Below are 23,848 nucleotides of genomic sequence, written 5' to 3'. Positions count from 1 at the left end.
AGGGTGGCGGACCTCCAGTGGAGACTCCTGCACGGGATTCTAGCTGTCAATGCTTTTATATCCATCCTGAACTCTGCTGTCCCAAACATTTGTCCTTTTTGTGTGGCAGTAGAAACTGTCTTTCACTGTTTTGCAGAGTGTCCTCGTCTTATTCCTCTCTTCTCAATGTTGGGTTGTTTGTTCAGAAAGACAGGATAAGTTTTTTCTCTTAGAACCTTCATTCTTGGCTTTCGCTACAAGAAGACTCAAAAGGACAAATGCCAGATGATGAACTTTATTCTAGGTCAATCAAAGATGGCGGTATATGTAAGTAGGAAGAGGAAGGTGGAGGACAGTGTGGACTCTGACATTGTTCTGCTGCTAAGCAGAATGATAAAAGCGAGGATCCTGATTGACTTTAATTATTACAGGGAAATGCAGGATCTAGAGCGTTTTAAAATGACATGGACTCATGGTGGTGTACTGTGCTCCGTTCAGGAGAATGAACTTTTGTTCTCAGATCAGCTGGTTTGATCTATTAGCTCAGATTTTATTTTTGCTTGTATTTCTTATGTATGTCATTGCACTGATGTGAACTGATATGACTCACACAGCGAAAATAAAGATGATTTGAAAAATCAAATCTCTCTCTCTCTCTCTCTCTCTCTCTCTCTCACACACACACCACACACACACACACACACACACATTTCCTTGTTCCCTCCCCTTCAGATCTACTGTGTGTGGACGGGTGTAACCAACATGGCGGTGAAGTGCAGCAGCTGACAGGCCACCTTCACTGCACACACACAGTGTTGTTCAGATCAGACCTCAGACCAGTTTCACTTCTCACTAAGTGAAACTCAGACAGTCGTCGTCGCTGAGAGGTGAAATGGCGCAGAAAGGAGTTCAGCTGGACCGGGAAACCTTCTCTTGTTCCATCTGTCTGGATCTACTGAAGGATCCGGTGGCTCTTCACTGTGGACACAACTACTGCATGAAGTGTATTGAAAGCTTCTGGGATGAGAAGGAGATCTACAGCTGCCCTCAGTGTAGGCAGACCTTCATACCGAGGCCTGTCCTGCTGAAAAACACCATGTTGGCAGATCTGGTGGAGGAGCTGAGGAAGACTGGACTCCAAGCTGCTCCTGCTGGTCTCTGCTATGCTGGACCTGAAGATGTGGCCTGTGATTTCTGCACTGGGAGGAAACTGAAAGCCCTCAAGTCCTGTCTGGTGTGTCTGGCCTCTTACTGTGAGAAACACCTCCAGCCTCATCATGAATCAGCAGCGTTTAAGAAACACCGGCTGGTGGAGCCCTCCAACAACCTCCAGGAGAACATGTGCTCTCGTCACGATGAGGTGATGAAGATGTTCTGCCGTACTGATCAGCAGTCTATCTGTTATCTCTGCTCTGTGGACGAACATAAAGGCCACGACACAGTCTCAGCTGCAGCAGAAAGGACCGAGAGGCAGAGAGAGCTGGAGGGGAGTCGACTAAACATCCAGCAGAGAATCCAGGACAGAGACAAAGATGTGAAGCTGCTCCACCAGGAGGTGGAGGCCATCAACCACTCTGCTGATAAAGCAGTGGAGGACAGTGAGGAGATGTTCACTGAGCTGATCCGTCTCATGGAGAGAAGACGCTCTGACGTGAAGCAGCAGGTCAGATCCCAGCAGGAAACTGAAGTGAGTCGAGTCGGAGAGCTTCAGGAGAAGCTGCAGCAGGAGATCAGTGAGCTGAAGAGGAGAGACGCTGAGCTGGAGAAGCTCTCACACACAGAGGATCACAACCAGTTTCTACACGACTACCCGTCACTGTCACCACTCAGTGAGTCCACACACTCATCCAGCATCAACGCCCGTCCTCCTCGCCGCTACTTTGAGGACGTGACGGCGGCGCTGTCAGAAGTCAGAGATGGACTACAGGAAGTTCTGACACACAGATGGACAAACGTCTCACTGGCAGGGACTGAAGTGGATGTTTCACTGCCACAACCAGAACCCAAGACCAGAGCTGGATTCTTGAAATATTCACGTGAAATCACACTGGATCCAAACACAGCAAACACACGTCTGTTATTATCTGAGGGGAACAGAAAAGCAACATGGAGTCCATTCCAGTCTTATTCTAGTCACCCAGACAGATTCACTGATGATTGTCAGGTCCTGAGTAGAGAAAGTCTGACTGGCCGTTGTTACTGGGAGGTGGAGAGGAGAGGAGGTGAAGTTGGTGTAGCAGTCGCATACAAGAGTATCAGTAGAACAGGAGACTTGCATCAATGTATATTTGGACAGAATGACAAATCCTGGTCGTTATATTGTATCAACAACAGATATACGTTCTTCTACAACTTTGTTGAAACTCCCGTCTCAGGTCCTCGGTCCTCCAGAGTAGGAGTGTTCCTGGATCACAGAGCAGGTATTCTGTCCTTCTACAGCGTCTCTAAGACCATGACTCTCCTCCACAGAGTCCAGACCACGTTCACTGAGCCCCTCTATGCTGGACTTTGTATGGATTTTGGAGGCAGTGGTGAGTTCTGTCAACTCAACTAGACAGAAGTCATTTAAGAGTTGAATGATTTCACCTCCTTCTTCTTCTTCCCCTCCTCCCCTCCTCCTCCTCCTCCTCCTCTTGTCCTTCTTCCCCTCCTCCTCCTTCTCTCCTCTATTTGAATCCCATTAAAAATAAAATAACTGTTTTGCTGATGTTTTCTTTCCAGAATGGTACACAGCTGGAATATTCTACCATTTTTGTTCAAGTCCCTCATTATTGTGTGTCTTTAAACAGCCTTTTGTGCAGAGAAGCCTGTATTTCAGCTGAAGTTACTTGTGTTTTTTTCTTTGCATCCCGACCAATTAGTTGTGGCTGAAATCAAACTGGCCGTGGCTTGGTATCATCAGAACCACTCATTTCCACTTCTTTATCAGAGTTTGAACACTACTGATCAGCATTTTAAATCTTTGGATATATTTCCATATCCTTCTTCTGGTTTATAAAATTCAGCTTTTCTTGCAGCCCTGGATGAAATCTGGGAAATTGTATAACCTCTCTTTATATTATGCAATCTTTGTAAGATCATCTGTGCACTGATTTTATTTTTTACAGACTGTGGTTTAGCTGTGTGCTGTATTTTCCTCCTGTATCACCCCACGTCTGGATGGACACTGATGAACTCTGCGGTCTCTTAATGACCTTTTCATGAATAAACGTTAATCCAAATGATTGTTTTCTCTCTCTTTTTTCTTTGATATCCAGATACTGATCTGACTCGCCCAGTTCTCATGGTCACTTTGTGGATTGATGATGGATAATAAACGAGTGACATTTCACAAGTTGGGCAAAAGCAAAAGGCAATGGGTTCAGAAGAACATAATGAATACAAATTAATGCACAAAAATAGAAGTTGACACAAGGAAACCAGTAGTAGGAGAAGTATTCACACATGTACACAAGTGTTACACTGTAAAATACTAAGTTATGCATTCAAAGTGCAAAAGTATCAGCATCAAAATATTCTTAAAAGTACAAAATAACCCATTTCATATATTACTGGATTATAATTACAGATGCATTTTTGTTTCACTTTTAATGTTGCAGCTGTTAATGGTGGAGCTACTTTTTAGTTCCAGGTTGTTATCGTTTCCTGTCTTGATTGGATTTCGCTGCGTAATTCCAAGATTTTCCAAGGACCGTTGCTATGGTGACGGCACTCTGGGGCTCTGATCTTGAGAACTGACAGCAGGTGTGCTCTGATTGGTGGACAGGAAGGAGCAGTCAGTGGGAAATGTAGTTTTTTTTGTCAAACATCTTCTGCTCAGGCATACTTTCACCTAGAAACTCCACTTAACCTTTGTGTCGTGTTCGTTTCTCCCCCCTTACTTTAGTGTTCCCGGTCAAATTTGACCGGCCTGTTTTAACTGCTCTTACATTAACACAAAAAACACTGATCATCACCAAATTTTATTTTACTCCCCTTTAAGCTGTTAACAATGTCTCAGACTACTGGTTTACATGAATAACTGCAGTGAATATTGAAATTGTACACATTATTCCAAAATTTGCGTGTATTGTAAAAAAAAAAAAAAATCAAAACAGAGACCAAATTCACAAAACATCAGAACATCAGCATGAACACATCATCCATGTGTGTGTGTGTGTGTGTGTGTGTGTGTGTCTTCACACACAGGATTGGCATTTTGCAATCAGGTCGGAGTGTGCCTTGCAAACGTAGGCAAGGTCGGAAAGGTTGTGAAGTTCTGTCATCAAATCAGATAACTTGTGAGTGGACATGAAACTGTTGGACATAGTTGACCAGAATATAGGCCTCCCAGACTCCGCATCCCACAGACTTTTTGTAGCCTCATTGTTGGACCGATATACTCCTGCTAAAATCAACAGACCCATCTATACTTGGAGGTCTACCTGGTTCAATGCTTTCCATTGGTCTGCAAACACACGCCTCCCCTCCAGGTTTGTCATCAGTATAATTTCCATAATGAATTCTGGTAAAAAGTTGGAAGCTGGACTTGATGTCATCCACATGAGATGTTGCGTTCCGTGTTGGCCCTGGCGTCATCCTAACAATATCCTAAACTCTTGCTCTGCCTCCTCTGTCCTGGGTGGATGAATACCAGAGCATGTTACCATCCTTGGACTGGAATGTCATCTCAGGCGCCTCTTCCTCAGGTGCCTCTTCCTCACCATCTGTTGACTGGTCGGTCTCACAATGGTCTGGGTCAAAATCAGGATCGATGTCGTCTTCTATTTCTGAGACATCCTCCTCTATTTCCGGTTCAACTTCAATACCTTCTTCATCAGTTTGAAAAAAAAAGGTCAAGAGCCTCTCTGGCAGAAAATCGTCTTATCAGGCTCATTGTGTTCAGAGTAAAATGACAGCAGTACACAAATAAAGCTTTATATAGGTGGTCTGTGTGAAGATATGATACATTTTGTATCAAAAAGTGTGGTTCACGTTGGGGAGAGGCACATAAGCGCAGGAAAGAGGTGAGAAGAGGAGACACCTAATTATTCAGTCTGAAAGGGGTTCACGTGGGGTGTAGTGTGTGTGTGTGTGTGTGTGTGTGTGTGTGTGTGTGTGTGTGTGTGTGTGTAGTGGTGATGGTGGATTTGTGGTTGTATACTATCTGATGGATGAACACAAACTACGGTCACCCATTCATTTCCTATGGCGGTCATTTTTGACCGGGAACACCACAGGTGTTACAAAGTTGATTTAACCACTCAAAATTCAACGAAAGTGGTGATCATCAATTGTATGTTCAAATGCCTAGTGTGGAGGATATCATAAGGCCTTGAGACAATAAAATGTAAAGCACAATATTTATGATTGATGAAAGTAGGAAATCGGTCAGATTTGACCCGAACACGACAGAAAGGACTTTAAAATGGAGACACATATCTGTCTATCTCTCTCTGTCTCACTCAGAAGTGATAGCAGGTGCGCTCTGATTTGCCGACAGGAGCAGTCAGTGGGAGTTTTTTTGAAGTACTATGTATTTTTTTCAAACAATACATAGTACCTAGTAGTTCTCAGTACTTGAGCCTCAGTAGTACTCGGTAGTACAGAGTACTTGAGTGACAGCTGAGCTCAGTGACATGTACTGGCAAACAGTTGAGTGCAAAGCACTCAACTGTTTGGCAGTACGTAGTACCTTGTAGTGCTCAGTACTTGAGTCTCAGAAGTACTTGGTAGTACTCGGTAGTACTTGAGTGACAGTTTGTCAGTACATAGTACCTTGTAGTTCTCAGTACTTGAGCATCAGTAGAACTCGGTAGTACAGAGTGTGGACAAGTTGTGACCTGCACATTGACCATGCTATGGGATAATAATGTAACGTTACGAGACGGAGCCATTTTAGAGGTAAATTCATGCAAAACTGCTGATGCGCGTTCCTTTCAGGGACAGTTTTTCAGCAAGCAGTCTCTGTATTTGCCTCTAAAACAACTCTGTCTCGTTTGAAATCTCGAAGAATCTCATCGTAATGTATTTACACTCCGGCAGTAGCCCCCGTGGCCCTTTCAAAATTTCCAGCGGGGGAATTTTCTAGTTTTTTTTGCTCCCCCGTATTTTACAAGTGACATGTTGATGGAACAACGTCCAAGTGCTGCTCCCCCCCCCCCCCCCCCCCCTCTCTCTCTCTCTCTCACACACACACACACACACTTCCTTGTTCCCTCCCCTTCAGATCTACTGTGTGTGGACGGGTGTATCCAAGATGGCAGTGAAGTGCAGCAGCTGACAGGCCACCTTCACTGCACACACACAGTGTTGTTGAGATCAGACCTCAGACCAGTTTCACTTCTCACTAAGTGAAACTCAGACAGTCGTCGTCGCTGAGAGGTGAAATGGCGCAGAAAGGAGTTCAGCTGGACCGGGAAACCTTCTCTTGTTCCATCTGTCTGGATCTACTGAAGGATCCGGTGACTACTTCCTGTGGACACAACTACTGCATGAAGTGTATTGGAAGCTTCTGGGATGAGAAGGAGATCTACAGCTGCCCTCAGTGTAGACAGACCTTCATACAGAGGCCTGTCCTGCTGAAAAACACCATGTTGGCAGATCTGGTGGAGGAGCTGAAGAAGACTGGACTCCAAGCTGCTCCTGCTGGTCTCTGCTATGCTGGACCTGAAGATGTGGCCTGTGATTCCTGCACTGGGAGGAAACGGAAAGCCCTCAAGTCCTGTCTGGTGTGTCTGGCCTCTTACTGTGAGAAACACCTCCAGCCTCATCATGAATCAGCAGCATTTAAGAAACACCGGCTGGTGGAGCCCTCCAACAAGCTCCAGGAGAACATGTGCTCTCGTCATGATGAGGTGATGAAGATGTTCTGCCTTACTGATCAGCAGTCTATCTGTTATCTCTGCTCTGTGGACGAACATAAAGGCCACGACACAGTCTCAGCTGCAGCAGAAAGGACCGAGAGGCAGAGAGAGCTGGAGGGGAGTCGACTAAACATCCAGCAGAGAATCCAGGACAGAGACAAAGATGTGAAGCTGCTCCACCAGGAGGTGGAGGCCATCAACCACTCTGCTGATAAAGCAGTGGAGGACAGTGAGGAGATGTTCACTGAGCTGATCCGTCTCATGGAGAGAAGACGCTCTGACGTGAAGCAGCAGGTCAGATCCCAGCAGGAAACTGAAGTGAGTCGAGTCGGAGAGCTTCAGGAGAAGCTGCAGCAGGAGATCAGTGAGCTGAAGAGGAGAGACGCTGAGCTGGAGAAGCTCTCACACACAGAGGATCACAACCAGTTTCTACACGACTACCCGTCACTGTCACCACTCAGTGAGTCCACACACTCATCCAGCATCAACGCCCGTCCTCCTCGCCGCTACTTTGAGGACGTGACGGCGGCGCTGTCAGAAGTCAGAGATGGACTACAGGAAGTTCTGACACACAGATGGACAAACGTCTCACTGGCAGGGACTGAAGTGGATGTTTCACTGCCACAACCAGAACCCAAGACCAGAGCTGGATTCTTGAAATATTCACATGAAATCACACCGAATCCAAACACAGCTGACAAACGTCTGTTATTATCTGAGGGGAACAGAAAAGCAACATTAATGACTCAACAGTCAACCTCTCAGTTGCAGCAACTGAAGCAGCAGAGAGATAAGCTGAGACAGTATCAGAAGAGGATCAACCTGCAGTTGGAGATGGATAGACTTGTAGCCAAGCGGCTGCTGAAGAATGGCAAGAAAGAGTGAGTATAGACGGACCAGACAAGTGTTAATAAATCCACCTGGTTCATAGAAACCTCCACCATGTTCACCAAAGATATCGTGAGATAGTTTTTTTGTTTACATTTTGTAAACATTCCTGGATATTCCTGAAATGTTTGTCAGGTTTAGTTAATTCACCTCGTCGTTTGAATCCTCCTACTAACTCAAACTCATGTTCTTATGAGGAACTATTTTTCCAAGCGTAATAACGGTTAATATACGGTTTTCTTGGCTCTGTCGGGTTTGACTGCTTAGAGGGGTGGAGCCAAAGTGTGAAGGAGGTCAACGATTGGCTGAAAGTTACACCTCTGCCTTGTGTAATTTCAGGCTGGTACTTATACGACTCCCAGTACGTCTTCCTCATATTCATACTGGGAGTGTTGGGAGCTTGTTCTCAGTATCTTCTTCCCTACGTTGAATAGTGGATTGTAAACCAACGTTGAGCGTAGCTTGTTTAACTCACCGCTTCCTGGTTACAAAGTCCAATCAGAGCCAAATAACTGTTGACCAATGGGAAGCAGCCGAGGGAACATGTGATCATTGTGCAGGAAGTAAAAAGAGAGTGAGCTTGTTATTGAGGTCGGCGTATGCCAGAATGAGACTCTTACTTGATATTAGCGGCTAGCTCCACCCCGGCCACTGAGGTAAACAAGCAGCCAGACATTAAAACAAGTGAACTCAGAAGTTTCTTCTATATTATTGTATTTAAGCGTCTTATTCTAACGTTACTGTGAATGAACGGCCTGTTGTTCTGACTCACGTTTCCCGTCTTCTGGGTTCCAACAGGAAGGCTCTCGTCCTGCTGAAGAAGAAGCGCTACCAGGACCAGCTTCTGGAGAAGACTGACAACCAGATAGGGAACCTGGAGCGCATGGTGAGGGGTTTGAAACCGATGCACAGCGTGCTCCAGCACCACTGAGGCGAAACTAACACTTCCTCGCTTTTTTGTCTGGTGTGTGTTTTTTAGGTTCAAGACCTGGAGTTCGCCCAGATTGAAGCCAAAGTCATTCAAGGGTTGAAAGTTGGAAATGAATGTCTGAAGAAGATGCACGAGGTAGGCGATGGAAAGAGTCGTCGGCGTGTTTTTTTAAGAAGAAAACGAACCGCTTACTAATGCACTCTTGTTTTAGGTGATGCCTGTTGAAGAAGTCGAGCGGATTATGGACGAACATAAAGGCCACGACACAGTCTCAGATACAGCAGTTGGCGATTCCATCCAAGGATGATTTTTTTATTAACGATTCGATTCGATTCTGTAAACCACGATTCCATTCAGTAACTTTTAACCAAAATTCTATATCCATTAAATAAACATGCAATAATGCGAGTGAGACTATCTGTATTCTTCTGAAAGGTGAAAAATATAAAATAAAACATATTTATTCTATAAAAAAAGTAGTCCTGCATAATATTTTATGCTGAATACAAAAATGTAATTAAACACTGCTCAGTTACTTTTAAACATGTTCAATAGACTAGAGGTGGAGGTGGTGAAGTTGGTGTAGCAGTCGCATAAAAGAGTATCAGTAGAACAGGAGACTTTGGATTCAATGACAAATCCTGGTCGTTATATTGTGTCGACAACAGATATACGTTCTTATACAACTTAGTTGAAACTCCCGTCTCAGGTCCTCCGTCCTCCAGAGTAGGAGTGTTCCTGGATCACAGAGCAGGTATTCTGTCCTTCTACAGCGTCTCTAAGACCATGACTCTCCTCCACAGAGTCCAGACCACGTTCACTGAGCCCCTCTATGCTGGACTTTATGTTAATATTGGAGGCAGTGGTGAGTTCTGTCAACTCAAGTAGACAGAAGTCATTTAAGAGTTGAATGACTTCACCTCCTTCTTTTTTTCCTCCTCCTCCTCCTCTTGTCCTCCTCCTCCCCTCCTCCCGTCCTTCTCCTCTCCGCCTCCTTCTCTCCTCTATTTGAATCTATTAAAAATAAAATAACTGTTTTGCTTATGTTTTCTTTCCAGAATGGTACACAGCTTGAAAATTCTACAATTTTTGTTAAATTCCCTCCTTATTGTGTGTCTTGAAACAGCCTTTTGTGCAGAGAAGCCTGTGTTTCAGCTGAAGTTACTTGTGTTTTCTTTTTTTAGAGTTTGAACACTACTGATCAGCATTTTAAATTTTTGGATATATTTTCATATCCTTCTTCTGGTTTATAAAATTCAGTTTTTCTCGCAGCCCTGGATGAAATGTGCAGGGCTCTCTCACAAGAGCTAAACAACACATTGAATATTTATACATAGACTCTAGTAACAATCACACAAAACACCGGTATAAAACCCTTAATAGACATTTAAACCTGTGTGTGTATATGATCAGGCCAAACATTCAGTGATTTCAGTTATCATTACGATTTAAAATTGCCACACACAAATATGTGATAATAAATGGCTTCACATGACCACCAAAAAAAATAATGATCAGCCATATTTTACAACAAACGGTCAATATTTCACAAATTCTGCCAGGGTATGTAAATTTATGAGCAGAACTGTATAATCCAGTACAGTTTCACTGTCGGAATTACGTATGTGCAATAATAATAATATGCACTATATTCTATGATACTTCCACCTCAGCGGCAGATACACTACTATACTTCATAGTGTCTTTCTATACAAACATTGTGTTCATACATTACATATTTGGTGGTTTTATTTTATACTTTAACTCTTTCTTTCTTTCTTTCCTTCCTGACTCCTGTGAGCTGTATAACATCCAGAGGGATTATTAAAAGATTCTGATTTTCACAGATATAGGCATAGGCACAACACGCATAACACGCATAACACGCATAACACATATAAATAAATGTGAACGTGGTCGCAAACTACAGTTAGCCATTGTTATTTTATTTTATTGATTTTTGAATATTGTACATATTAGATATTCTGATCCACATCAGTTCGTGGCGGTAATGCACCAAATAGTTTTTTGCCAAGAAGAAGAACTACAGAAAGCCTACAGATCTCGCTAATCCCATGTAAGTCCCCTCCCAGCCACCGTACTTCCTGATGTGGGTGTGGACACCACAACAACAGATGACTGCACGAAATAATGGAGGAGAAGCTTCACTAGTCCGCCTCTTACAAGTTCGAAACAGTTTGGTTTCCCGTCTCCGTTCCTGGTAGCGAGCCGAAGCGGGGATGCTGCGTCAGAATGGGAAATCTGTTCGGAAAGAAGAAACACAGCCGAGTGACGGAACAAGACAAGGCGGTTCTGGTGAGTGTCAACAGCTAGTTAGCTAGCTAGCTAGCTAGCGAGTTAGCTACACTGATTACATTAGCTTCCGTTCTGTGCCATAACTGGAGTTTTATTAAACTGCTTTTAACCAATGTGGTAATTTAACAACTTCGCTTAGTTCATACGAGACAGCGTCATCACCACAGTGAAGCTAATACTCAGAAGTTAACCAAACTTCAGCTACTCACTGTTTAATAAAACACACTGTGCGTTGCAGTTTGACCAGATGTCTGTTTGACTGCAGATGTTCAGATAGCAGCTACTGTAGAGATTTAACGAGCTTCACTTTCATGACGCTGAAAGCTTCATTATGACTTAAACGAGTTTGAAAGACACTAGGTTTGTGTATCTATATGCATCTCTATGTGTGTGTGTGTGTGTGTGTGTGTCTATGTGTATATATCTATGTTATTATATATTAATAAATAAGCTCTCCGTTGCAGCAACTGAAGCAGCAGAGAGATAAGCTGAGACAGTATCAGAAGAGGATCAACCTGCAGCTGGAGAAGGAGAGACTTCTAGCCAAGCAGCTGCTGAAGAATGGCAAGAAAGAGTGAGTATAGACGGATCAGACTAGTGTTAATAAATCCACCTGCTTCACAGAAACCTCCACCATGTTCACCAAAGATATTGTGAGATAGTTTTCTTTTTGACATTTTGTCCAGATCCAATAAACGTTCCTGGATATTCCTGAAAATGTTTGTCAGGTTTAGTTAATTCACCTCGTCATTTACATCCTCCTAGCTCAAACTCATGTTCTTATGAGGAACTATTTTTCCAAGCGTAATAACGGTTAATATATGGTTTTCTTGGCTCTGTCGTGTTTGACTGCTTAGAGGGGTGGAGCCAAAGTGTGAAGGAGGTCAACGATTGGCTGAAAGTTACACCTCTGCCTTGTGTAGTTTCAGGCTCGTAGTGATACGACTCACTCTGTTTAACTTCTCCCAGTACGTCTTCTTCATATTCATACTGGGAGTGTTGGGAGCTTGTTCTCTGCCCAGTGTCTTCTTCCCTACGTTGAATAGTGGATTGTAAACCAACGTTGAGCGTAGCTTGTTTAACTCACCGCTTCCTGGTTACAAAGTCCAATCAGAGCTAAATAACTGTTGACCAATGGGAAGCAGCTGAGGGAACATGTGATCATTGTGCAGGAAGTAAAAAGAGAGTGAGCTTGTTATTGAGGTCGGCGTATGCCAGAATGAGACTCTAACTTGATATTAGCGGCTAGCTCCACCCCGGCCACTGAGGTAAACAAGCAGCCAGACATTAAAACAAGTGAACTCAGAAGTTTCTTCTATATTATTGTATTTAAGCGTCTTATTCTAACGTTACTGTGAATGAACAGCTTGTTGTTCTGACTCACGTTTCCCGTCTTCTGGGTTCCAACAGGAAAGCTCTCGTCCTGCTGAAGAAGAAGCGCTACCAGGACCAGCTTCTGGAGAAGACTGACAACCAGATAGGGAACCTGGAGCGCATGGTGAGGGGTTTGAAACCGATGCACGGCGTGCTCCAGCACCACTGAGGCGAAACTAACACTTCCTCGCTTTTTTGTCTGGTGTGTGTTTTTTAGGTTCAAGACCTGGAGTTCGCCCAGATTGAAGCCAAAGTCATTCAAGGGTTGAAAGTTGGAAATGAATGTCTGAAGAAGATGCACGAGGTAGGCGATGGAAAGAGTCGCCGGCATGTTTTTTTTTTAAGAAGAAAATGAGCCACTAACTAATGCACACTTGTTGTCTTTGTTTTAGGTGATGTCTGTTGAAGAAGTCGAGCGGATTATGGATGAAAGCCAAGACGCCATTGAGTACCAAAGGGTACGTAGATGTCAGGAATCCTGGGAGATGGATTTCTTTAGGTTCATGGTTCATCAGTTTCTAAACCTCTCCTTGTGTCTCCGCAGCAAATCGACGAGATGCTCGCCGGCTCTTTAACACAAGAAGATGAAGATGCCGTTTTGGCCGAGCTGGAGGCCATAACTCAGGTGGGTTTGTTTACTTCCTGGTCTACGAGGATCCGGTTTTATTCCCTCATTCATCGGCGTATTTGAAGTAGAAACCAAGAGCTGTGTCTTCTTTTTGTCTCCGTTCTGTTTCCTCTCAGGGAGACGTCGAGCTTCCCGACGTTCCCGAAGAAGAACTTCCAGACGTCCCCGAGGCCCTTGAGAAGAAGCGTGGTTGGTTCTCTCACACTTCCACTTTCTGCTGATTAGCTGTACAACATGTGATCTCAGTGTGCATGTTTATTTATTTATTTATCTGTAATAAATGAGTTTATAGGTAATGATGAGCAGATGATGGACCTGAATATGAGGTTCGGGTTTGTTGCATGTTTGCCTCAGCTGCTAAAACTGAATCTGTCTTTGTCTCAGAGGCGGGTCGTCCCAGACAGAAGCGAGAGATGCTCGCCGCCTAGCAACGTGACAGAGCTCCATCAGCTGACCTGCTGGATCTCCTCCACTCCCTCAGTCCAGGACTCAGAGACGAAGAAGAAGAAGAAGAAGACAGCAGCTCTCTCTCAGACACTGGGCTTCCTCCGTCATATCACCCAGCCGCTGTTGGTCCTCGGCTGCTGCACGCCCACCGCCACCCGTCCTCTGGGACTGCTCCTCTGGGTCTGGTCCGTGGTCCTCTTGGACCTGGACTGGTCCACCAGGACCGGTCCTTGGTCCTCTGGAGAAGCGCTGATTTAAACCATGAAAACCTGTGAGATCAGATAATTGTGCCTAAACTTAGTTTCACCACGAAATCACTTTACATACATCGACTCAACTCTAATGCATGAATGTGTTAATAATTCATCACATGATCTCTTAGTCTTTAAAGGGTCGATTCACCCAAATGACTCCAAGACATGAATTGTTTCACATAGTTTTATCTGCTCATGTTTCGGTCTCTCTAAATAGAGAACCAGACTTTACACTCCATGAATTGAAAATTAACTTTTTTGAAAAACCTTTTTATTGGGTCATTCTGCCAAAGAAAAGAAGAAACATCCAACTGTTTTTATTTGCCTTATACATCATAAAATCACAGATCTTTTTTGAGAAACAAACTGTATATTTAGTGTTTTTTGGTGTCATGACGGTGCCTCATTTCTCTGCTTTCATTGGTCAGAAGACGGTTAGTTGTCAGACTAGCTGGAGAACTTTTTTTTCATAATAAAAAAACCCTCAAATAAACACTGACATTATTTTTAACTGCAAAGTTATTACATAATTATGTTATTGTTCATACATCTGGGTAACTAATGAATAGTTACACCTGAAAACGTGACTCAACCAGGCCGTGGAAGACACCGCCCCCCTCTGAGTGTCTCTACCTGCGACTTGAACTAACCTACTTTGGGACTCACACGGGACACAAACCCACGTCTCCTGGGTGAAAGTCCTGTGTTTGACCCATATTGTCTCACAAACCAATCAGAGCAGGTGTTTCATTTTGGAGGGGGGCCTTAAAGAGACAGGCGCTAAAATAATGTGTTTCTCACAGTTTGTTTTTGCAAACTTTAAAGCATGTAGACATGATTCTACTCAGAATACAAGTATGAACCTGAAGATGAACAAATGAAATCAGAACTACCTGCATTGCCAGACCGTTAAACTGCTTTAATCACAGTGAACAGGCTCTTTAAGGGTGTGACGGACACGTGAAGCCATGTCTGATTCATCTTCCCCGCGGGCTACTCGTTACGAGTTATTTCCAAATGCCAAACTGGAACTTTTTACAAATTAGCATCTGTTTTTACAGAATATTCCTTCAGTTCGACCCCTTTTCACTCTGCTCCCCTTGTGGATTAAAGGGCTCATCATGTGGTCTGTGGGTTCACCATGTGGTCTGGGTTTACCTGTGAAGCCCAGACAAACCTGCAGGCCCAGAGTCGCTGTCGTAGATCTGCATTACATCACACACAGAAAGATGGCCTACATCTGAACGGCTTTAACGTGTGTATCTTTGAAGATCTGTCCAACTATAATCTGTAAATCAGTTAATCTCAAAAAACGCTGATGACTAATTTGCTTGGGCTGCAGGCGCCGTTTCATCACCACAGCATCAAACTGGTGGTCTTAAACCTCTCTTTCTCTCTCTCTCTCATTTTTAGAATAAAAGTGTTTTTTTAATTGTCATACTCTGTTGCCGAGCTGCAGTTCCCACGGTTGAACACAAGGCGGCGGCAAATACTTTCTGAAACTGTCAGGTGACTTGTTTCAACATTCATTAGACAGTGTCAAATCCTCACAAGTCTGGGTACTCACTGGTCTGCACAGAACCGGATCACCAGCTGAGCCAGACCTCCAGGCGTCGTCAGTGTTGGACATCACTGAAGCAGCCCGCTTCAAGAAAGAGGGTGTTATGATTGTCCACATACTCTTGTCCATCTGTAATGTCTTTATTTCCACATGAAGATTAGATTTGGACGAGAAAACCCTCTATTTCTAGGATTTATGTCCCCCCTAGAAACTGATCTTACTCGTTAGTTTTTACTGAACAAAAACCTTCAGATGGAGCTTTTCAAAATAAAAGAGTGTTGAATGTTCTCATCTTCAGCCTTGGAAGTGTTTTTATTCCATGAACTCACTGATTTAGCCTCTTGTTTTTAATGGACAGCCGACTGCACCACGAGCCCATGGGTGCTGGGTGGGTGCTGCTGTGTGGGTGCTGAGTGGGCGACGCACAGACAGGAGCCTGAATGTCAGAGCGCCGCGCAGATGAATCACGGACGATGATGAGTAGGACGGTCGTGGAGGAGAGGTCAAACGCTGCTGAATGGATGCTTTGAGTAGGTGTGTGTGTGTGTGTGTGGAGGATCGCCTACCTGACGACACCTCCGCTGTTCATTTAAAGAACAAGTCCACGTGTTCATAGATAAAAGTCTTTCAGGTCTCCCATTCCTGAGCGTTCCCATGACACTGATGTATTTCTTCTCTTAAAGGGCCGGTGTGGAGGATTAAGTGCTGAAGTTGCACATTGCGACCCAACTGAAACTTCTCCCGCTTCCCAGCATGAAGGGGGACTGCAGTCCCGACCTGGAGCCGGCGTTCGGTTCGTCCCTTCTGGGCTACCGTAGAAACATGGCCGCCCCCGGCTCTGTGATTGGATCACCCTAAATGCTACACGCTGGCCCTTTAAGTCGGGGGAGCCCAGGTGGTGTTGTGGTTTTATGTCTGGCTGCAGCAAGACTTGCAGGTTTCATTCACACCAAGTGGGGCGTTGCTGCGACTAACTCAGGGTGGCGGCGGTGTGGGCGTGTCACCCAGGGGCCCTTTGCAACAGCTCAGCATGCAGACGAGCTGAAGATCAGGTTGAGTCTTCGTGAGCAAAGTTTCCTTTCAAGTTTGTTCTATTGTTATTTTTAATTAACCAGGACCAAGTCATTTTATTGCATCAAATAATTTTATGTTCATGGTTTTTGGCTGTTTGTTGTTTTATTTATTTTGTAAAGATTTTGAGTTTCGAGTCTCCGGCTCTGCTTCATTGCTTGAGCTCTATTATCTCCATGGGTTTGTGTGTAATCAGACCTGGAGTCAGTAATCGTGATGGAGAACCGGCGTTCGATTGTAGAAACTAGCGGTGAGGACTGAAGAGCCACAGAGGGGACGGATCGATGGGCCCCGCTGACAGAGGGAGCTGCTGTTAGCTCCGGTAAAGATCAAACATTGATTCCCTCCAACTGTCTGCTTTAATCAGACAAACAAACCACAACCAGTCTGCTTGTAAAAGGTTTGACTTTATTTACCCTCCAGCAACGTGAACGCATCTCCTTTCAGTGTCGCTCCGTTCACACCGGGCTCCTGTTACCTGCTCGCCTCCTTTTAACCCACTTCTCATTCAAAAGGCTTCAGATCGGAACGCCAAGGATGTGTGGGGTTCCCCACCAAGCCAACCAGGGGCCACACCGACCAGGGGCCACACCAACCAGGAGAGGGGCCACTCCAACAGGCAGCAGGGTAAACACATGTTCACGATTAAATGATGTCCATCAACGCCTCTTTATTATCAAAGATAATAACAGTGCAGATGTGATGATACAGATGTGATGATACAGATGTGATGCTGCATCAACACTGCATGGAGATGCTCAGGTCCTCTGAATGGATGGAGCAGAGGCGGCCGCGTGGGCGGCGCGTGACACAGCGGAGGAGACGAGGCCTTTTTAAAATGCTGGGGTGCGTTCATGGACTCACCGTAAACTCCAGCGTCACATTTGCAACATGCGTTTGCTTGTTAGGGTTGATTTCTGGTGATAATAAAAACGAGAAGCAGACAGAAGAGCGGCAGGAGGAGAAGAAACAGCTGATACTTTCATGACATTATTTTAAAAAACTAGTGATAAATTATCATTAAATACGTCCCGCCCAGAAAAATAGTCCTGTCCTTAAAGAATATGCAATAACTGAATATATGACAGGGTGCATCAGAGAGCTGAACCTGAATACAAATTAAATCTCCATTAAATACAAATACAGTCTGTAAAATGGTGTCTAATTAAAAGAAACCTCATCCATCTAAAGTAGGACATATCAACAGGGTCTAATCATGTTCCATGAAGAGACCAAACATCTGCAGCTTAAGATGAACAGTAGGAAAGAAAAGCTGCAGACCCTCAGCCTGGCTGACCAACGGGCCCCGGCCTGCAGCTTTTCTTACTGCCCCCTCCAGCTCCAGCCTTAATGCAGTGTTCATTGTATTTCTGTAAAAACTTTTTTTTTATAGAAAATGTGATCGGAAACACCGCTGAAGCACAAGTTATGGACATCATTGGGATCTTAATCTGGTCCTGGGGCCCCAGATGTTGGGGGCCTCACCACACAGCACACCTGTGGCAACTATTTATTTTTACTGTGAAATGATGCCATGCCTTTATTTTCTTTTTATAGTCCTATGTTGTTGTTGGTTTTATAACAGGTGGGGCTATTAGAAGCCCCTATTGTTTCACTGTTTCTTCCTAAATCAAATCATGTTATCCCACCGTTTAATCCGCAGCTTTACATTCCTGCGCCGCGTGCCCGGTTTCCCAGCGCCCATGAACGCAGCACCGCCCCTCTTGGAGCGAGTCCGCCTCTGCGCTCCAGCCGAGAGGCTCCGACTGACTGGCTGCGTGGGGAGCCGGTGTGGGCGCAGCGAGGACGGCTCCTATATAAGCCGGGATCCCGCGGCCAGCACGAGCTCGTCTCTCCGTCACCGGCGCACGAGAACAGCTGTGTCATCATAATCGTCATCATCTCCTCCGTCACAGGTCGGGAAAAGCAAGTCACCTGAAGGGAAATCTCGGTCTATGGTTGTGACCGGCAAGCCGACAAGGATGTCCCGGACCGACGAGGTGCACCGTATCACGGAGAATGTCTACAAGGTGAGACCGGCTACCCGGGGCTCTGCGCGCCGCCGAGCGCGCGTCCTCCCGCCGCGGAGGGACACCTGCTGCACCGGGGGATGCGCAACTCGGACTTATGTCTTCATGTCCCACGTCTTTATGTCTTAATGTCTCCTCTGGTAATTTAGTGATAACAGTTAAACAACAAGAAAACGTGTTTAGGCTATTGGTGATTTCTTCTGCAGAGATCAGTGTGTCTGTTCGGTCCTTAACGGTTAACCGACTCATTGTTCAGTCGCTTTCTCAGTTTGACAAACAGCAAACAGAGGTGACAGGCTCGGGATCAGTGGGTCTGGTTGGTTCTAGCAGCAGTAAAACATCCGAGCTTCGTGCAACATAAAGGTGTTGGTGAGTCATGTACATGTAGTTGGAAGCAGCTGGACCAGAACAGGGATTTATGGAGGTCCGGGATCCCCAAAGTGTGTCAGAATCTCAATGTGGGGTCTTTATTCTCTGTGAGGACTTTATGGAGATGTTTGTGTTGTTGATTGGTTGATGCCTTCAGAAGGAAATGTCACTTTGATGGAATGTGATATAGAAAAGCTGAAGTTCCCTGGAAACCCAAATGTGAGACGTTGGGTTCAGGATGTAGAGCCGGTTGGAGGAGAGGAACCACGAGTGGAACCACATCGGAGGTCCTTCAGGGGTGGAATGTCGGACCCCCCTGCACTCGCTGAAACAACAAATGTTCAGCTCCTTCGTTGTTATTCCTCCTCTTCAGCAGATCCGCTGGTCTGACTCTCCAGTGTGGCTTCTCTCCTGCAGCAGAACCACAACGAGGGTTTTCTCCCCCTCCCACTGAGGGCTCTGAGAACAGGGACAGGTGTTGATGTTGGTGCTTACTGAGCCAAAGATGCGTTCGAGGACATCAGGTCAGTGACAGTTCATATTTCAAGGTGTCACTTGAGAATTTAGGCCGCCGGGGAAAAGCGGAGGAGCATGAAAACACAAAAAACACACTGGTTTTACTTGAAAACGCAATAACGAGGGTTTTCTAAGGTTCGGGTTGTTAATTGCCGGAGTTGGAGAGAAACCACGCAGAGGAGGAGGAGGAGGAGGAGGAGGAATATAATCTGCATTAATGTGGTTGGGTGCTGCTGTGGTTTCAACAGGGCAGTTTGTGGAAAAGTCACAGAATTGAAATGCGTCGATTCGTGTTCAGAAAATAAATTATCCAAACTTTAAAACAAACGCATCATTCCGTGTCCCTGCAGGGCGTTGGCTTCAGGCCAGAAAACCACTTAAATACAGGCTTTAAGTAACAGTTAAGTTCACTTTGGGTCTCAAACGCTGGTCTTGTGGGTTGGACCCGCCCACCATCCCGATTGGCGTCCCATTGGAACGAGGGTGAAAAAAAAGCGTGGGTGGTCTAGGAGGAGGTGGGTTCTGTATGAACGTTAAAGTGATGAGTCGATTAGCAGCAGATAATGATGATTGGATCATAGATGAAGTGACTCGTGTGATTATGTGAAGACTCACTGCTCTGTATCGTTATGAGATGAGGAAGACGTGATGGCGTTTTCTAGACTAAAAGGTTTACAGGAAACTAAAAGATGGACTCATCAATAAATCAAAAAGCAGCGTGATCATTAGTTGCTGCGTCTTAGCGAGAGAACGCCGGGGGTCGAGTGTGAAAATGGCGTCCTGAAGAAGGAATGCAGCGGCGGGGTTTTTCTTCCTGCCGTCAGCAGGATGCATCATTAAGGAGTCAGCAGAGCGCCGCTGCCAGCCTGACCCCCAGCTGGGAGCTGATTGGAGGAGGTCGACGACGGCCGGCGGTCGGTGCTGCGGCGGTGAAACCAACAGGTCTTAGTTAATTAGTTAGAGGGGCGGAAGCTGACACGGCCCAGAGGGGGCCAGCTCCCCTTAGACCTCCAGTATGAGGTGGAGCCGGCAAATGTCAGACCTTTAAATCCTGCAGGATCCAGATGGGGATCAGGAACATCGATTACAGACAATTATCTCACAGTGGAGCAGAAAATACCCAGAGTGCATCACACCGCTCAGCCTAGATAACATGTTTGAACTGCATTAACCTGCATCAGAATACATGGTGATGATGGACAGTCCATCAACGTAGAGGACGCATGTTCTGGTCATCAGTCAGGCGTCAACCACAAGGGTTCGTCACCACCGCCATGGATGGTGACCTGCAGAGTGAGGTGTGATCCCTCCATGGTGGTGGATGGTGACCTGCAGAGTGAGGTGTGATCCCTCCCCGGTGGTGGACGGTGACCTGCAGAGTGAGGTGTGATCCCTCCATGGTGGTGGACGGTGACCTGCAGAGTGAGGTGTGATCCCTCCATGGTGGTGGACGGTGACCTGCAGAGTGAGGTGTGATCCCTCCATGGTGGTGGACGGTGACCTGTAGAGTGAGGTGTGATCCCTACATGGTGGTGGACGGTGACCTGCAGAGTGAGGTGTGATCCCTACATGGTGGTGGACGGTGACCTGCAGAGTGAGGTGTGATCCCTCCATGGTGGTGGACGGTGACCTGCAGAGTGAGGTGTGATCCCTCCCCGGTGGTGGACGGTGACCAGCAGAGTGAGGTTGTGTTTGTTGATCCGTCAGCACAATAGAAGGAGAACGCCTCAAACTTCACCGCTCTGCTGCTGAAATCAAGACCTGCTGCATGTGACTTTTAGATGACTCACACTGGCACGTGTGTGTGTGTGTGTGTGTTTGTGTGTATGTGTGTGTGTGTCTCTGAGTGTGTGTGTGTGTGTGTGTGGGCAGTGTCTCACGACTGCATGTGTGTGTTTGTCCGTCCTGTCTATCTGTCACACATTAGGCCACATAGAAGAAGTTCACGGCTGTATTTCGGTCGGTGGTGAAGTGTTTCCCCGGGTTGTTGTGGTTTGCTGAACAAGCACCATCTGTGTGTTTGTTCAGCAGCGTGTTCAGCCGGGCGCTGTAATCCTGATGGCGCTGCAGGCGGCGTTCTGTTGAACGCAGCTCGAGTGTCGGGGCTTTGATGCCGGGAGTGGATCGCTGCAGAGATCAGCTCGTCAATCCATTCATTTGGTGCTTTCTTTGTACTGTGTTTGTGTGTGTGTGTGTGTGTGTGTGTGTGTTCCCCCAGTAGAACCAGGCAATACGATGAGGCCACATATCTCCACATAGCATGATTTCTTGTAATTGAATCTTGTAATTTAACAGTCGACGTAAAAAACGCATGAAAAATAAGCATTTTCTCATTGAATTCAAATTTGTTTGTTAGTTTGTACTTTCGTACTTATGTTTATCACGACGTCGCCATATGATATGAATCCATTGAAAGATGAAAAATGATAATTGGTCTATTCCAACACACTGGTTGATATTAATTAACAGTCTATGATGCTGTGTGAAATTAGACGGGTGTTTGGTTCATTCAGCAGATCAAATACATAAAGTTTCATCAAATCTGTGTGTTATTGACTTATCTACAGGGTTCGAACGGGTGCTGGAATTCCTTGAAAACACTTGAATTTTGAAGGCTTTGAAAGTGCTTGGATTTAGAATAAAGTGCTTGAAAATGAAGAGAAACGAAGATCTCCATATTTGATGGACTGAAAACAACATGTTCTGACATGTTTGCATGAAAAATGACTTGATGATTAACAGATTATCAAAATAGTGCATGATTAAATGATTATAATCTGTCTATATGTTAGTGGAATTAGTTTTCCTTTCATTTGTGGTTTCAAAACATCATGTTGGTTGTTTATAGGACAATAACATCTTATTTAATGTGATGAACAAGTGCAATCATAAGTAGACTAAATACTGAGGATTGTATTGATACAAATATGTAGTTTACCACAGCTTGAAGGTGCTGGAAAAGCATGAAAACGCACATTGAAATGCTTGAAAAGTGCTTGAATTTGACTTTGGAAAGGGTGTAGGAAACCTGTATCCAGAACAATTTTGATTATCAATTAATCAGAAAAGTCAAAACGATATATTTGTGAAGACGTCATCTCCGTCTCTGGAAACCTGCGATGGGCTTTATTTTTTGACTGTTTTCATAATCTTGGTGGCATCATGGGAGGCGGCGTTCCTTTTCATGTTATAGTAACTGGTGTGCGTCTCCAGCCGGTGACTCAATATGGATCTTCCTCCCGCCGCAGGCTCTGTTCCTGCTCTGGTACTGATGTTGGGGCAGCATCGGCGTTTGCGAGCATCGCCGTGACGACGTGAACAAAGTTAGCTTCATAATTCAAGGTCAACTTTACAGCTAAGTGAAGTCATCTAAAGTCATCTTAGTAGCGACCAGTGTGTGGAGTTCACACAGAGAATCTAGCTGGTGTTTTATTCAGAGAGATGCATAATGTAACAGAATGCATGAGTTAGCGTTATTCTTTACACATTAATAGAATATTTGTCTTTGGGACCAGGAAGCATCATCTCGGGCTGCATGGAGCCCACTTCCCCCCCAGCTGTCATGGCTGCCGGCATCTGCCGTGTGTGTTCGGTGCCTCGGCTGCCTTTTAGCATCTGTAAGTTATCTAACGGGAGCCACAGGGAGATCGGAGGAGAGGTGGAGGAGAGGTGGAGGCTGGCAGGATGAGGCCGAGGATGAAAGGAAACATCCACAGAGAGAGACACGAGTCTGCATCCACCGTTGTTTATTTGACTCTGAAGGCAAGAAAGAGCTGGAATGTCCTGCTGCAGTGTGTGTGTGTGTGTGTGTGTGTGTGTGTGTGTGTGTGTGTGTGTGTCGCTCAGACTGATTTGAGGTTGGAAGGTGAGACAGGTGACGAGGTGTCGCTCACTCACAAGAGATGAAATGCATCGCTACGTCGATGCTGTAAGAGGCTGCAGCCTCTCGGCTTTCATGCTACACACACACACACACACACACACACGCACACACACACACACACACACACACACTCCCCTGTGTGCTCTGCAGCATATCCTGGCATCGCCATCACCGCCATAATGAAGCGATCCTCGTCACGTTTTGACTTCCTGTCCGCTGCTCTTTGTGAATGGAGGCGTGTGAACTCACACGTGCACGCGTGTAGACGAGATGTGATGCGTCATTCGGCGGCGATGATGATGATGATCAGCTCAGCTCACGCGGCGGCGGCTGTGGAGACTCCCTCCCTCCCTCCTTGCTCCATCTCGCCCACCACCCCTCCAGCTTCTCTGTGGTACGAGCCGAACATGAGGCGAATAAAGATGGGTTGCCCTGTCACGGGGGGGAATTCCAGCACTTCCTTATATGGTGGCGGAAGTGCCCCCTCCCTCCCCGTCTCCCTCTGCCTCCGCTCGCCTCCACGCAGATAAGGGCTCCTCTGAAAGGGAAATTGGAGTTTACACACACACACACACACACACACACACTCTTCATCTCCCGAGGGCGTCGAAGCGGTGCAGCTTTAGCGCCATGATTGTCACGCTGACGGAGCAGAAGCAAATAACGTCCATTTCCTGGGAAACCGAATAATGAGGGGCGGCAGCCAAACACTAATGGACACATTACATCAGCTCTCCGACCCCACATAGACAGCAT

At 45.7% G+C, this 23,848-nt stretch overlaps 4 protein-coding genes across 8 annotated transcripts in view; all 4 read left to right on the top strand.

Moving 5' to 3' along the window:
- The first annotated feature begins 856 nt into the window (after window positions 1-856).
- Window positions 857-3,184, top strand: LOC311033158 (tripartite motif-containing protein 16-like). The gene has a single exon (XM_084040396.1). The coding sequence runs from the start codon at window positions 872-874 to the stop codon at window positions 2,531-2,533; it is 1,662 nt and encodes a 553-aa protein (XP_083896522.1). The 5' UTR covers window positions 857-871; the 3' UTR covers window positions 2,534-3,184.
- Window positions 3,185-6,347: 3,163 nt separating this feature from the next.
- On the top strand, window positions 6,348-9,158 carry LOC311033151 (E3 ubiquitin/ISG15 ligase TRIM25-like; the record flags this gene model as incomplete). Of its 2 annotated transcripts, XM_084040386.1 has the most annotated exons (4): window positions 6,348-7,705; window positions 8,511-8,598; window positions 8,692-8,778; window positions 8,855-9,158. In XM_084040386.1, the coding sequence occupies 4 exons, from the start codon at window positions 6,348-6,350 to the stop codon at window positions 8,948-8,950; spliced, it is 1,629 nt and encodes a 542-aa protein (XP_083896512.1). In that variant the 3' UTR covers window positions 8,951-9,158. The 2 variants fall into 2 exon arrangements, 1 of the variants encoding a protein (XP_083896512.1); XR_014599241.1 differs by lacking the exon at window positions 8,855-9,158 and having other exon boundaries at window positions 6,348-7,709; window positions 8,515-8,598; window positions 8,692-8,738.
- Window positions 9,159-10,730: 1,572 nt separating this feature from the next.
- Window positions 10,731-15,489, top strand: LOC311033177 (charged multivesicular body protein 6-like). The gene is made up of 8 exons (XM_084040421.1): window positions 10,731-10,959; window positions 11,424-11,533; window positions 12,370-12,457; window positions 12,551-12,637; window positions 12,726-12,791; window positions 12,878-12,958; window positions 13,078-13,150; window positions 13,346-15,489. Exons 1-8 carry the CDS (start codon window positions 10,897-10,899, stop codon window positions 13,387-13,389), a joined length of 612 nt encoding a protein of 203 aa, XP_083896547.1. The 5' UTR covers window positions 10,731-10,896; the 3' UTR covers window positions 13,390-15,489.
- Window positions 15,490-18,059: 2,570 nt separating this feature from the next.
- LOC311033145 (BAR/IMD domain-containing adapter protein 2-like) overlaps window positions 18,060-23,848 on the top strand; it is a 41,963-nt gene continuing 36,174 nt past the window's right edge. For all 4 annotated transcript variants that reach the window (XM_084040373.1, XM_084040372.1, XM_084040375.1 and 1 more), the window contains exon 1: window positions 18,060-18,324. In XM_084040373.1, coding sequence (XP_083896499.1) covers window positions 18,250-18,324 — 75 coding nt within the window. In that variant the 5' untranslated portion in view covers window positions 18,060-18,249. The remainder of the gene's footprint in view (window positions 18,325-23,848) is intronic.

This window comes from Eutrigla gurnardus, assembly GCF_963514095.1.
Source record: "Eutrigla gurnardus genome assembly, chromosome: 22".
In the NCBI taxonomy this organism is placed as follows: Eukaryota; Metazoa; Chordata; class Actinopteri; order Perciformes; family Triglidae; genus Eutrigla; species Eutrigla gurnardus.
Note: the sequence above shows the minus strand (reverse complement) of the source record. Positions and strands in the feature narration are given on the sequence as shown.

What these genes read in the sequence shown, in the direction of transcription:
- LOC311033158 (XM_084040396.1), top strand. Translation starts at nt 872, where the DNA reads ATGGCGCAGAAAGGAGTTCAGCTGGACCGGGAAACCTTCTCTTGTTCC.
- LOC311033177 (XM_084040421.1), top strand. Translation starts at nt 10,897, where the DNA reads ATGGGAAATCTGTTCGGAAAGAAGAAACACAGCCGAGTGACGGAACAA. An exon ending in CTGAAGAATGGCAAGAAAGA is followed by an intron (nt 11,534 to 12,369) that starts GTGAGTATAGAC and finishes GGGTTCCAACAG; the next exon opens with GAAAGCTCTCGTCCTGCTGA. An exon ending in GTCTGAAGAAGATGCACGAG is followed by an intron (nt 12,638 to 12,725) that starts GTAGGCGATGGA and finishes TCTTTGTTTTAG; the next exon opens with GTGATGTCTGTTGAAGAAGT.